Raw genomic sequence first — 14,236 nt, 5'->3', positions numbered from 1 at the left:
ATTGGTCCATTGGTTTGCTTCAGAGCACCAGTCAGAATTCTTTCAAACTAGCATTCACTTACTTACTTCGTTATTATTTGTTTCCATAACTATACATATATGAATCATGAAATGCAGGAAACTTAGGCTTTTTAAAATTTGCCATCATATTTCTAGTGCTTAGCACAGTGCCCAGAACATAACAAGCATTTAGTATTTTTTAAATGTACCAATATATAACATCACAAATCTTCAAGTACCCAAAAGCTTCAAGAATACCCTAAAACATATTTAAATAAAGACAAATTTAACAAAACTACATGATCAAAATAGAAGAATTTAGTACAACTCTGAAAATGATGTTCATATAGAAATAAAACTAAGGATATAAATTTTTTTAATTCATTCAATATGAGTCAGATCCTGTTAGGTATTTGTGGCAGAGCTGAGAATGAAACGGACAAGTCTGCCTCAATGAATCTGCATTGAAATTAATCCAGAACTCGTCTAATACAGCTAACCATCAGAATAAATATATAAATATATGCACATGACAATGTGTAGATGTGTGTGTTACTATATCCTAACACATAATATATATTCCATTAGATATATTTGGAACACTGACAGAAATTGAGCATGTTCTAGGCTACCAAAAAAGATACATTTTTTAAAAACTGAAATCCTTCAGACTACTTTCTATAACCACAATGTAATAAAACCAGAAATTAATAACCAAGGAAGAGCCAACAACTTTAAGCGCCTGGACATTCAAATAAATCTGTAGCCAAACATGGAAACAAAATTGTAATTGAACCACAATTAGGATACCTCATACAGAAACCTATGGGATTTAGTCAAGGTAACACCTAGAGGAAAATTTACAGAATTAACTACTTTTTAGAAGTAAAATAGTGAAATAAATAAATTAAGCATCCAACAAAAGAATATAGCAAAATAATAATAACATAAACCAAACAAATATGAAAAAATAGTAAACTCGGAAATTAAAAAGTAAAGGGGAAAATTACGTAATGGATAAGTAAAATGAAGAGCTTGTTATTTTTAAATAATAAAAACAGACCTCTTTAAGTCAGACCAAGAAGAAAAGAGATCAAACACAAACAGCATTAGAGATAAGAACGGATAATACCCATACCTGAGTTCGACTCCAATTGCTCCAATGGAAGGAAGTTCGTAATAATAACCTAAAAAATACATATTATATTATATTATATTACATTCTATTAAAAATTATATTATAAAATTATTTTATGGCTTTGAAGGCAAAAAGAGCATTTTTCACTTCTAATTGAGCAATCATCAATAAAATATCAATAACTAACAAATTTGGAAAATGTATGATTAATATATTTACAACAAATGCAAAGGCTTTATGAGAAATTTAGCTACATTTCTTAGGTTGCATAAAATAATGTTATTTTTCTACAAAGTACAGTAGTATGGAACCTGGCATCTTTAAAGATATTTTTTTCATTGGAGAAATTATTAAAGATGCATGATGAAGGGTATATGATACTTATCATATTTACATAAAATATTTGCCTAAATATAATGTTCAGAACAAATTTAGAGTCTTTGTAATGCTATGTGATCACAGTTTATTTTTCAAATAACACCTTGTTTTTTTCTGAGTACAAAGGAAACATGGGCTCACTACACAAAATTTGAATGTTCTAGAAATGTATAAGAATTTTTTCTAATTCAACCACTCAGAGAAAGATGTACATATATGTCACACTTTCTTATATCTAAGTTTTACAAAATTCATATATTTTTTCATTCTAAATTTTTCACATAAGATTATATTTGATACATATTGAATCATTATGCTGTATACCTGAAAGTAATATAATGTCATATGTCAATACCTCAATAAAAAAAGCAAGGAAATGGAAAAAATATATTTGATAGATATCATTGTTTCATTTAATAAAATAATATCCCTTTATGAATATAAAAAAAAAGGAAAGAAGAAAGGGTTTATAAACACAGACAGTGGAGACTAAATAATTATAAGAGAGCATCATGTTGAACCCTACACAATAAATGTGATTATGTAAATGAACTGGGCAGTTTTTTAAGAAATCACGTATAAACAAAATTAAGCCAAAATGAGAGACCTTGAATAAACCATAGAGAAACTACTGAGCTCGGCTGCGCAGCTTGCATCACCAGGATCCCGACCCTGGTTTTTGGACCCTGCCTGGAACTTCTGTCCCTGCAGCCTTGGGTCACTACTTCCAATCTCTCTAATGACACCTCCTTGATGCTGTGTGGCCCAGCTTTTGTTTCAAAGCTCAAGCACGTGCAACTGGTTCTCAAAGTCTGGGTCACATGGCCACACCATAGCTCAAAGAAGCCTTGTCACATCTTTTACGGAAGGTGGGCTCTGCTCATAAAGGCACAAAGCCTCTACCTAAATACAGGTATGGGATTCAGAGAATCAATGACCAGAAAAGACACACAGCTACCATCGTGGTCATAAAAAGCCTGTTTTGGAAAGTAAAGCGGATTTTAATTAGCATTTCAGCAACCTCATCCCACTGCCCAGAAGGTTGCAAAACAGACTCTCATCTACCCTCTCAAGTTCAGTACTACCCCTGGAGGGCTTACTTCCCCAATTTATATCTCACCCCAATTTCATTCATCACTTACGTACAGAGTTCCTGATATGAGCAAGGTGTGATTCCAATGGCTTATTTCTATATCTCCACCTAAATGCCTCTTATGGGTACCTCAAAGTCAACAAGCCTCAAACCTGACCATTGACCTCCATTTATTCTTTTGTAAAAGAATAAAGGATAATCAGAGGACCCATCTAATAAAGAGATTACAAGGTTTGAATGGGATCAGGCATGCAGCACTGTGCCTGGAACATAATGAGGGAGAAATAAACATTATTATGTCACCTTTGTTATTATCCTTCCTTGCTTCCAACCTGAGCCTTCCAGGAGTCCCACATCCTTATAAACCCACTTGACCCACATGCAGTTTTTAATCCTTCAAGACCTAACTCACATGCCATCTGCTCTGTGAGGGGCAGTGGCACCCAGGCAGAGCCCTCTGTGTTGCAGCACTGAGGCAGCCCTCCCTGGCCTCCCACATCACTCCTCCTACTCTCCAGTCACAGAGCTCCAGCCACACTCCCCTCCTTTTGTTCCTTGAACACCCCAAGACCATTCACGCCTACGGCCTCTATTTGTACAGTCCTCTCTGCCTAGAAGCTTTTGCCCCAGATGTTTACCTGGCTGCACCCTTACCATTCTTCAGTTATTAGCTTATCCCTGCTGTCCTCTGAGAGAATTTCCCTAATCACTCTACCTGAAATGCAACTCCCTTCCTGCCCCATCCCTCAATCTTCTCCCCATTTCTTCATCTTATTTTCTTCCTTAACATTGCCTGTAATGATTCTTCTCTGTTAACCTGGATATGGTTTATCTCTCCCCCATTAGAATGTAAGCTCAGTGATCTAAGCGAGTTTAGCCCCAGGACCTCAATAAATGATGCATGGATGGATGCATGCATGCATGCATGCATTCATGAATCAATAGGCACTTCTGTTATTCAGTTATAATACTTAAAATCTTAATGACTATCTGCTTAATGTATTAGAAGGAGTGCTGAAAGACAGAGACTGGGTCCCTGTACACTTAGTGCCTAAAACCATGACATAAGCCTTCTGCTGACTTAATTTAACTCATTTCTTTGTCTCAAGGCAAAGCAAAAAATGGGACACTAGAGTACTATTCTAGAAGCCATCTATAATGGTAAGAACTCAGGCCTGTTGTAGAAACCAAAGTGCCAATAATTAAGATGTGTCTGTTAGAAATAGGATGATGACTCAGGGTCAAGTAACAGGAAGGATTCTGTGGTTGTATTGTTTTGCTTTGTTTTGTTTTTGGTCTTGTTTTTAAATAAACGGTATGATAATGTTGACAAGTTGCTTATCACACAAGGTGGGGGCTAGAATTTAGTGCAGGCTGATACCCCTTTCAGCTCTGACATCATAATTCTGGAATTCTGAGCCCTTCCCTTTCATTCTAAAGCAGAAATCTGATCATGCGGCTTCCCTGCTGAAAATCTGTCAGGTTAAGATTGTCCACAGCAAAAAACAATTCGAATCATGTGGCCCTGTTCCTCCCTCACTGCCACCACCTCTCACCGTCTAGAACCCCCTCTGGTTATGCTGAATCAGGGGTCCTTACTGAGGTGCTGTGCTCTTTCTCCCTCGGGATGCTCATCTCCTAAATAGCAAGGACCGAGTAAAGATGTGAGGTGCAGGTTGCATTTGCTGGCTTCTGTATTACTCCTCCATTACCTGTTGAACTTCCCTGAACTGTACTGCCCTTGGACTTGGAAATGATTTGGAACCAGCTTGCTTTAAGATTGCCCTCCCTTGGGGTAACAGCCTGGCTTTGCATTGACTGATTGATTAGTTTTGGATTTACCTGAGGCTTACTGTACCTTCCTCAGACTTGGTGAGCCCCCCACTCCTCAGCTGACAGTAAGAAATTCTTCACCCTTTTCCCCCTCGCAGCCCTGTCTGATGCTTCCCCACTCATCCTTGCAGACAGAACAATGACTGACATGCCCCACTTTGCACACTGCCATGCACCTCTGCCCAAACGCCCCAGCTCCTCCTCTGCCGTTAGCCTCAGGAACACTTCTACTCATTCTCAAGTCTGTCTTTTAATGCTTCCTGTTCTAGGAATAAGCACTTGGAACAGAGGTCAGCCTTTAATAAGGAAAAGCTATTTTTTACATCATTTCCTCATGCACTTTTTAAATTATATAAGTAACTTTTGGATAAATAATACACAATACAAAATCAAAAAGTATTTTTGGTTAAGAGGCACAAAATTTGAAGCTTCTAACTGCATATTAATTTTATCCAGCTTCCTAGTGTTTGGCATGCAGAATATTCAATCCCAGGTGGTTTAAAAAATACCCCCAGGAAACTTCACTTTCTCTTTAATTTGCTCAATAAATTCAGCATGTCTTTCTTTTGGTGCAGCAAATGTATTATTCTCAATGTGTACATCAATATAAGACAGTCAGTGTCTTAAGTACTGTGGAGCTTATTATGCTTTCATAAATTTTCATAAAGAAATTTCATAAATATTTCATAAATATTCTGATTTTAAATGCCACAAAAAACAGAAATGTATAAAAAGGTTTATGATGAAAGGCCCTATCTCATCTCTGTCCCCTGACCAACCACCTCCCTAATTTTTGTTATTAATATATTAAGTTATCCATCTGTAGAGTTGAGCATTTCCTCCTTTTGCCGCTGTAATGTCAAATATCACTTTACTTTTGGGCACTAATTAAGATATTACAATTATTTTCCACATACGTCTCCCCCACTTGATGGCAAGCATCTTGAAATCAGGGAATGGGTCTCATTTATCTTTACATCATTAGTTTGTACTGTGTGAGGAACGCTAAGGTTTCAATAATGTTGACGAGGCTGCCCCTGCACAGAACTCAGTAACTAAGGGAATAAATAAACTACACATCCTTGTGGAAATTTGGGGGACCGGGGGCTCAGAATCCACCATATCTACATCTCTTCTCTTCCCATCTCCAGAGTAGCAACCAGGGCCCATATTGCCCCATCACATCGGCATCAGACACATCCCTTGCCATTCCCCACGGATGCCAATTTCCCAAATTCTGAGGCCACTTCCTGTCTAGCAGGAAGTGCCTGAAGGGGAAGCACAGAGGTCAGAGCGCTCTGGCCTGAGGGTCAGGCTCACTCCAGGCTTGTTTGCTGGGATCCTGATGATTCCTTTTGATGCACTGGGATCTGGTCTGTCCAACAGCAGAGACTCCCTTGTCTAACCACCATCCCCTCCCCACCATTCTGGTTTCTCACTTCACACCTGCCTCTGCCCACCAGCAATCCTAAATACTGGCCTGACTTGTAGGTTCCTTCACTGGTTACGTTTTATACCACAATCCTTTCTTACCTGTTGCAATATCTAAGATGAGAAAACTGAGTCAGAGACAGTGAAAGTGAACTGCCCTAGGTGACAGGCCAGGAGGCAGAAACAGCCCACGGAGCAGGCCTCCCAGCCCCAAGCACTGTGCTCTTAGCCCTGGGGCACTCCAGCTCTGGGGCCCGAGTTCTACCCTCTGGGTGACCCAGTCACACACATAGGCTAAGTGGAGGGTGGAGAGTGGACACAGGCTTTAGAAATGGTGGTGTGATTTAGGTTCTAACAGATAATAACCAGTAACACACAGATCCTGCCCCAAGTCCCTGCCAACCCCTCAAGCTCAGAGAGGTGACTATGCCCAGGGAACCTGTCAAATGGGAAAAAACAGTGCTTACTTGCCAGCTGGGCTTTGCATGGGCCACACCTGAAGCAGAATTCCTGTCAGTGCTGGACAAGAAGGCCTGACCCCGGGTCTGAAGGGCCTCCCTGGACCCTGACCCCATCACTCCCTCCCACCCCCGGGAAAACCAAACCTCCCCTCACTCTGGCCACAAAGAACAGAGGAAGTGACCAACAGAGACATTAGGCAGTCAGGCCTGATTAGGGGCTACAGGCCTTGGTTCTGGTTATCACATCTGTTATGTGAGCAGATGATTTTATAGAGAGCAAGAGAGAGGAGGCCACTGCTAGCCCTCCTGTGCTGCCCCAGGAAGGAGGAACAGGAGGTTTCCACCACACAAATGAGAGAATAAGTGAGTGAGCGTACCACACACTTCCCAAGGAACTGGCCACTAGCATGTCTGGCTCCACCAGAGCCCTGAAGGTGACCTGAGACTATTTCTTCCCCCTCCTGGAAGCGTTGTTAGGGAGACAGGGTGCCAAAGAAGAATTAGCCAAAAGGATCTTCTGGAAAGTTCCTAACAATTGGCATTTCGAGTTTGCCCTTTCCTGTTCTCCCAAAATGTTAGAGAAGATAGACATAAAATAAATTGGTACTAAAGGCACTGAATGACCTGTAAGTGAAACCCCAGTTCGTCACTCAGAATGTGCTTATTTCTTTCAGTCCAGAGCGTCAGCCTCCCTCAGGGAATAATGCACAGCCTTCTGAGGGTAACTGTTCAATCTGTCTCATTCCCACTATTCTCCCTGGCTTCCCTCCTAGACAGTCTCTGGGTGTATCCGGGGAGGAGTCACGTGGCCTTACAGCAGTGGAGGGAGGTAATGAGTTCCAGAGTCTGCTCTGCTGCCAAGCCACTACTCTAGTGTCTGAATCCATTGTTGGCCCCGTGCTAGGAACCAGATGCCTGTGTAGTGGCTGGAGTGGAAGTCTGTCCTTCCTGAGCTCAGTCAGGTCCCGCGTTCCCTCTCTGCTGATTCCACTAACCACAGAACATCCCCACGACGCTGACTCACCCACCGTCTCACCTGGACCAGGGGATATCACCCAGCCTCTGATGTGCACTCGTGATGAACCCACTGGCAGGCCCACTGGCTCTCCATCAAGCGTCCACCCCAAGCAGGAGCCCAAGGTTGGATGAAGAGTCCAGCGAGACCCTTCTCTGGCTGACCCTGCCTTGCACGGCAGTCGCCTACAAGAGCCCCAAGCAGGGAGCTCCCCCACATACCCTAGGTGTCCCTCCCTGCTTGTCTAGCACATCTGCTCTCTGGGGCAAAGCCAGGGGAGCAAACATCAGTGCACACATCTGCTCGTCTCCTCCTCCTGCCCCCCTCTTCCTCCAATCCTCTACCAACAGAGGATGCAAATTTCCCTTACTTGTCCTGCCTTCATCAGTGCACACTGCAGACTCATGGTTAATCCTTTGTGGTGGGTTTCTTCTCAGCACTGTGAGAGAATCTCTGTCTAGGCTGATGGATATGCAAGAGAGAAAGTTATGTGTATGGAACACATCAGAAAAATAGCACATTTCTCTTTAAAAAGAGGATCCTTCCATATGCTACCTGGGGAATTCTGCAGAAGGAGCCCCTTGTTGAGGCTGGAGCCAGAATCCCACCCAGCATGCCCCTCCAGGGGATGCTGAGTGCAAGTGGATCAGCTTCCAATTGGAAAAGAAGGCTTAGTGCACCTGGGGGACCCTGGGCACCAGGAGGCTTCATGGACAGGCCCTCAGCTGTCCCATTCTTTCTCACAGGGTGATACCCGGCCCTAAAATAGCCAACTAAACCACTGCCCTAGAGTCTAGTCAGTAGGTTAATTTTAAGGAACTCAGTGGGGAATCAGAGGGTGATGGGTATGCTGGTGAACTGTAGGTCTGAGTGCCCCACTTGCACACAACATAGGGAACAGGCTCCACCTCCTCTGAAGCTGAACTACAGTTCTGAGCCATTAAGCTGATCTGATACCACTGGGGAAAACACAGAGCCCTGGAAGCCTCTGTTTCCAAAATAAAAGAACAAGAATATCTCCTGGGTTGCGAATACTCTATCAGGAAATAACCACAGGGCCCTGCCTGCCAATTCTCCTTTGAAGACAAACGGAAAAAACAAACAGAATCCTAAAACAAAGACTATAAACCACTAAAAAAAAATTATTTCAAGGAGGGGTTGTGATGAGACTGCCAAAGAGGGTAAAAAAAAATGGGGGTATGTTATAAATCAGCCACTCTTTTATGCACCTGCCAACGTTCCAGGTTACAACAGGGGAAGTCACTGGGGGTTGCAATCATCGAAGTAGAAATGCTGAGCCCTGAACTGGAGTTCTGGCAGGAGAAAATGACAGTAGATTTTCTCAAACAAGTTGTGGCCCATCTCATTAGGATTTAGCTGAAATATTCAGAGGAGACCTTTGGGCTCTGAGGACAAGAAAAGTGGGCTGACAGTCAGGGTAGGTGAAAGCCATCCTTTCTATCAACATTGGGGTGACTGTGGCTCCAATTCACCCTTGTTCCTTGCTTCAGGAAGGTGATGGAGCCAAAGGAAGGAGCAGAGAGGTATGAGTTGATGATGGGTGTTTGAATCTTGACTCAGCCACTGCTGAGAACTTGGGGGTATGGCCTGGCAGACTGGAGAGAAGCCCCTCAGAGCATTCGGCATAGCTGGGGAAGAAGCCAAGAGACTGAGTGGAACTCATTGCTGGAGTGAGGAAGACAGGAATTTTTTCTTTGGTTTTGGAGGGTGGAGGAGTAGATGCCGGCCAGGGAGGAGGCATGAGGATTAGAGGTGGGCATCACATCTCCCAACTCCATACCAACTCCCAGCCCCAAAAGTTGCATCCCTATAGGGATTTCCCTTCAACAATCCTTTATTCTGCACCAGGCCCCATGCTAGAAGCTGGGGAGGGAGGAATGCACCTCTTTGTCACTACGGCCTATGGGGCAGTCATCCTGCATGGACGTGGCCCATCTTGACCATCCTTTACACTGTCCTTGTTCCAGCCCCTCCCTTGGCTCCTCTACCTGCACATGTCAATTCAATTTGATTCTCTTTTTGATTCTTCCTTTGTCAACTTGAAGGTCATGCTCTCCTGTAACTCTCTGAGCACTTCATCTTCTACGGTTATTTTCAGCTCTGTTCTATTGATTCGTCCCCAGTTCAGGAACATAGGGAAAGCCCTCCTCCTCTCTGAGGGTAAACCTGGCAGCCAACTGGGTGAGCTCAGGTGGATCTGAGGAATGGAAACTCTGCCCACCAGGACTAACTCTGGAATTGGAAGCCACGTTCAGGACTGACAGCAGTTGTGAAACTGTCAGTCATTGTGTATTAGCACCGAGGAGATGGCCCCACTTCCTAGTTCAAGAACACCACCCAGCTTCTTGTCTGCACAATTCTCACTCATAGACTCACAATGCCCATTGTTTTCTTTTATTGATACTTCCGTACAGGTGACCTTGGATAACTTATTCAGTGTGGTTACGCACACAGTATAATTATAACTTGTGACTATTATTTGCCTTCCCTCCAGCTCCACTACTGTTACCCTTGGTCCTCATCATCTCTCACACTGACTTTACCTTCTTGAACTGTCTTGCTTTGTGTGTGTGTGTGTGCGTGTGTGTGTGTGTGTGTGTGTGTGTGAGAGAGAGAGAGAGAGATGGGTTATGTGTGTGTTATTTGGTGTACGCAGGACTGTGGGGTTTGGTGTGGTGTGTGTGTGTGGTGTGTGTGTCTGCCCCTCTACCAGATTCCAATGGGTAGAAATCTTGTATTTACAGCCCAAGTTCTGCACAATACATAAAACATGGTAGACACTCCATAAATATTTGTCTGTTGAATTAAACTGAACCTTATAGTTTATAATTTTCAATTTTGGAAATAGAAGAGTAACTCAAACAATGGGCACCTGAATACTGAATAAGCATGTTGTGAGAGACTACTAATGCTCTGGTCATCCCTGTGTGGGTCTGCAGTGTGTGTGAAGGTGGTTACAAATGGAACAGTAGATATTTCTGCCCTTCCTCTCACCTGGTAACTTCTGTGACATTTTCCAGCCACCTCAACAAATGTAAAGCCTACAACGGTGCAGATTCATAAACCGTGTCTGCTCAGGTATGAGGATGAGGCCACGTGGACAGCTGCAGGGGTCAGGTTTGGGGGATATCTATAGCTCCTGTAGAGGAAGTTATTCCAAAGCTCAGGGGACATTAGGAAAATTCATGCATTTCAGGACCCATGAATTTTAGGGACTCAGGAAGTCCACTATCAGGTCAGCATTTCCCTTTTCATAGCTATTTGACATGTGTATGTGGGGAACATTCTAGAGTCATTGGATCTCTTCCCCTCCGGCCACACAGACTACTTAAGAGATATCTATCTTGTCTTTGAAAATACCTATCATAAAGCTGTGAGCTTTTTTGATAATTCTTACATCTGTGTGGCTGTTGGGAGTTCTGGAAATTTGAAACAAAACATTAAGTATCAAATAAAAGAAATAATGGAATCACTTCTGGCATCTCATGGCCATCGTAATCATTATCATCATAGAGTTTGTATATGTAGTCTCACTGTACCTTTTCAATGACACCGTGTGTAGTTATTATTATCCTTTTTTTAAAAGATTTATTTATTATTTATGGGGTATTTTTTTGGCTGCATCGGGTCTTAGCTGCGGCACACAGCATCTTTGCTGAGGCACGAGGGATCTTTGGTTGTGGCACGCGGGCTCTCCATTGTGGTGCGGGCTTCTCTCTAGTTGTGGCATGGAGGCTCTAGGGTGCATGGGCTCTGTAGTTGTGGCACGCGGGTTCCAGAGCACATGGGCTCTATAGTTTGCAGCACGCAGGCTCTCTAGTTGAGGCATGCAAGCTCAGTAGTTGTGGCACTCAGGCTTAGTTGCCCCACGGCATGTGGGATCTTAGTTCTCTGACCAAGGATCAAACCCAAGTGCCCTGCATTGGAAGGCAGATTCTTTACCACTGGACCACCAGGGAAGTCCCTATTATCCATTTCTTATACACTGAGAATCAACTCACCCAGGATCACAGGTCACGGCAGCCAGGACTGCTGATTCCATCCTTTTCTGTTGTATGAATACATCTGTTTAGTGCACACTAAATAGAAACTCCTTCACTGGACATGTCGCGGTGGGGGGGGGACGGGGGAGCTGGTGGCAATTACAGAGCAAGTAACAAGAGTGACAGCAGTTTATATGCCTGTGAAACAGGGCTGGAAGTGGGGCCAGACTTACATAGGTCTCTTTGGAATAATCTTCTAATAAAGGGAATCTGATGGCAAAAAAAATCATTAGATGACACCCAACCTTACCTACCAAGCAGTGCTTCTGCCTCATCCTGAATACCGACCATGAATGCATGACTTTACAAAGCAAATTAATCACATTATATCTGGCCTAATAAGTGGGTGATTCTTCCTTCTATATGTTGGCCTCCATTTGGACAAGATGCATTTAATCTCAGCAGCCACAGACGTTCTTGTTCAATCCTGGACTATGATCCAACATATTTTCTGTTTCTGTTAATTTTACATCAAGTCTCACTAAAACACCTCTGGATAATTTCCCTCCCATGTGATATCGTTGGCTACATTCACTCATCCAGGTGCATACAAACCTATCTTCTAATTTACCATTTAACAAGTGGTAGGCAGTGTCAAGTGTGTGCTACGTGTTGGTTATCATGAAGGTGAATGAGATAGTTAACTGAGGCAGTGAACAGAACATTAAGGGTTCTTGATGATGGCTTGAAACCCTAACATTCAAACAAAATCCAACCCTCCCAGACCAGTAATCCTGTCAAGTAAAGAAAATTATTCATTTAAAATACCCCAGTCTTAATGGTCATATGAAACACACAAAAGCAACTGATGATTACTACTTCATCTTATGGTGGCTTACAAACTATCATTTCTAAAACTCCAACATGAAATATTTCCTTAGATCATTGTCACTCATTGCTCTGTTGTTTAAAGAAGGCATATTATCAAGTTTTGTTTTACTTTGTTGTAGTCGTGTTTGGTTTAGGTGGGGATGGATTTACCTGTCTAGTTCGTACTAACAAATATCACTTTCTTCAAGCCTCTGTGGTAAACTTCTCAATGTTAATGCAAGTGACCATTCTGGGAAGGCTGGTAAATACTTCTTAGCAAAATAAATGCTAGGCTCAAGAGGCAAGGGAAGGTAAGGGACTTATGGGCCGAGTGTGGTAATGTGGGGGTGAGATTTATAGACAAAGGGAACAGCAAACACAAAGGGTCCACAGAAGGTGAGATCATGTCATAATGCAAAAGAAACTGCAAATCCAAGAGTGTTCTTAGGCAAACTGTTAAGACCCATAAGAGAAAAGTTGTTATGTATAAGACCAATATTCAAAAAAATAAAATTCACCATGGACAACCAACTAGAAGAAGTATTTTAAGAAAAAGGATTTCATTATAGTAACAAGAGACTTTATGAAATCTAGTGAAAAATCCAACAGAAGAGACACAAAACCATTATGGAGAAGATTTTTAAACTTTTTTAAAAGACATATAAGAAGACCTGAAAAACTGGATCAGACATCATAGTTATGGTTGTAAAGACTTAATATCATATAGATGTCAATTTCTACTCAAATAAATCACATATACAATGAAATTCCCATCAAAATTCCAAACAGCATTTTCATAGAATGTGTTGGAATGATCTTAAAAGTCATTCGAAAGAGTAAAGGTACAAAATAGCCAAAACGATTTTGAAGTCAAAGAAAGAATAAGAGAAAAATCTGACATACAATATCAGATATGACTTATGAAAAAAGCTCGAGTGATTAAAATAGTGTGGCACTAACCTAGGGACTAATTTAACAACACAGAGAGCCTAGAAATAGACCTCACATTTATGGGAACTTGAAATATGACAGCAATGGCATTATAAATCAGCTGGGAGGAGGAGACGTTCAAGATGGCAGAGGAGTAGAACATGGAGATCACCTTCCTCCCGACAAATACATCAGAAACACATCTACATGTGGAACAACTCCTACAGAACACCTACTGAACGCTGGCAGAAGACCTCAGACTTCCCAAAAGGCAAGAAAATCCCCATGTACCAGAGTAGGGCAAAAGAAAAAACAGAGACAAAAGAATAGGGATGGGACCTGCACCAGTGGGAGGGAGCTGTGAAGGAGGAAAGGTTTCCACACACTAGGAAGCCCCTTCATTTCTGGAGACCAGGGGTGGGCGGGGGGGAAACTTTGGAGCCATGGAGGAGAGCACAGGAATAGGGGTGCAGAGGGCAAAGCTGAAAGATTCCCGCACAGAGGATGGGTGCCGACCAGCACTCACCTGCCTGAGAGGCTTGTCTGCTCACCCTCCGGGTCGGGCGGGGCTGGGAGCTGAGGCTCGGGCTTCGGAGGTCAGATCCCAGGGAGACGACTGGGGTTGGCTGCGTGAACACAGCCTGAAGGGGGCTAGTGCGCCACGAGTAGCCAGGAGGGAGTCCAGGAAAAAGTCTGCACCTGCCTAAGAGGCAAAAGACCATTGTTTCAGGGTGCGCGAATAGAAGGGATTCAGAGCACTGCCTAAATGAGCTCCAGAGACGGGCACGAGCCACGGCTATCACCGCAGACCCCAGAGACGGGCATGAAACGCTAAGGCTATTGCTACAACCACCAAGAAGCCTGTGTGCAAGCACAGGTCACTATCCACACCTCCCCTCCCGGGAGCCTGTGCAGCCCACCACTGCCAGGGTCCCGTGATCCAGGGACAACTTCCCCGGGAGAACACACGGCACGCCTCACGCTGTTGCAACGTCACGCCAGCTTCTGCCGCCACAGGCTCACCCTGCATTACATACCCCTCCCTCCCCCCAGCCTGAGTGAGCCAGAGCACCCTAATCAGCT

At 43.2% G+C, this 14,236-nt stretch overlaps 1 protein-coding gene across 7 annotated transcripts in view; it reads right to left on the bottom strand.

Moving 5' to 3' along the window:
* LOC309971598 (uncharacterized protein) overlaps window positions 1-13,995 on the bottom strand; it is a 380,232-nt gene extending 366,237 nt beyond the window's left edge. For all 7 annotated transcript variants that reach the window (XR_014326743.1, XR_014326744.1, XR_014326745.1 and 4 more), the window contains exons 1-2: window positions 13,680-13,995; window positions 1,139-1,187 (exon numbers count right to left, since the gene is read on the bottom strand). Coding sequence is in view for 2 of the 7 variants with exons in the window: in XM_082854807.1 (XP_082710933.1) it covers window positions 1,139-1,187; window positions 13,680-13,875 (245 nt within the window). In the remaining 5 variants the exon portion in view is untranslated. The remainder of the gene's footprint in view (window positions 1-1,138; window positions 1,188-13,679) is intronic.
* Between the last annotated feature and the right edge of the window lie 241 nt (window positions 13,996-14,236).

Source organism: Leucopleurus acutus (assembly GCF_964270905.1).
Source record: "Leucopleurus acutus genome assembly, chromosome: 14".
Classification (NCBI taxonomy): domain Eukaryota; kingdom Metazoa; phylum Chordata; class Mammalia; order Artiodactyla; family Delphinidae; genus Leucopleurus; species Leucopleurus acutus.
This window is presented reverse-complemented; position numbering and strand designations above follow the sequence as displayed.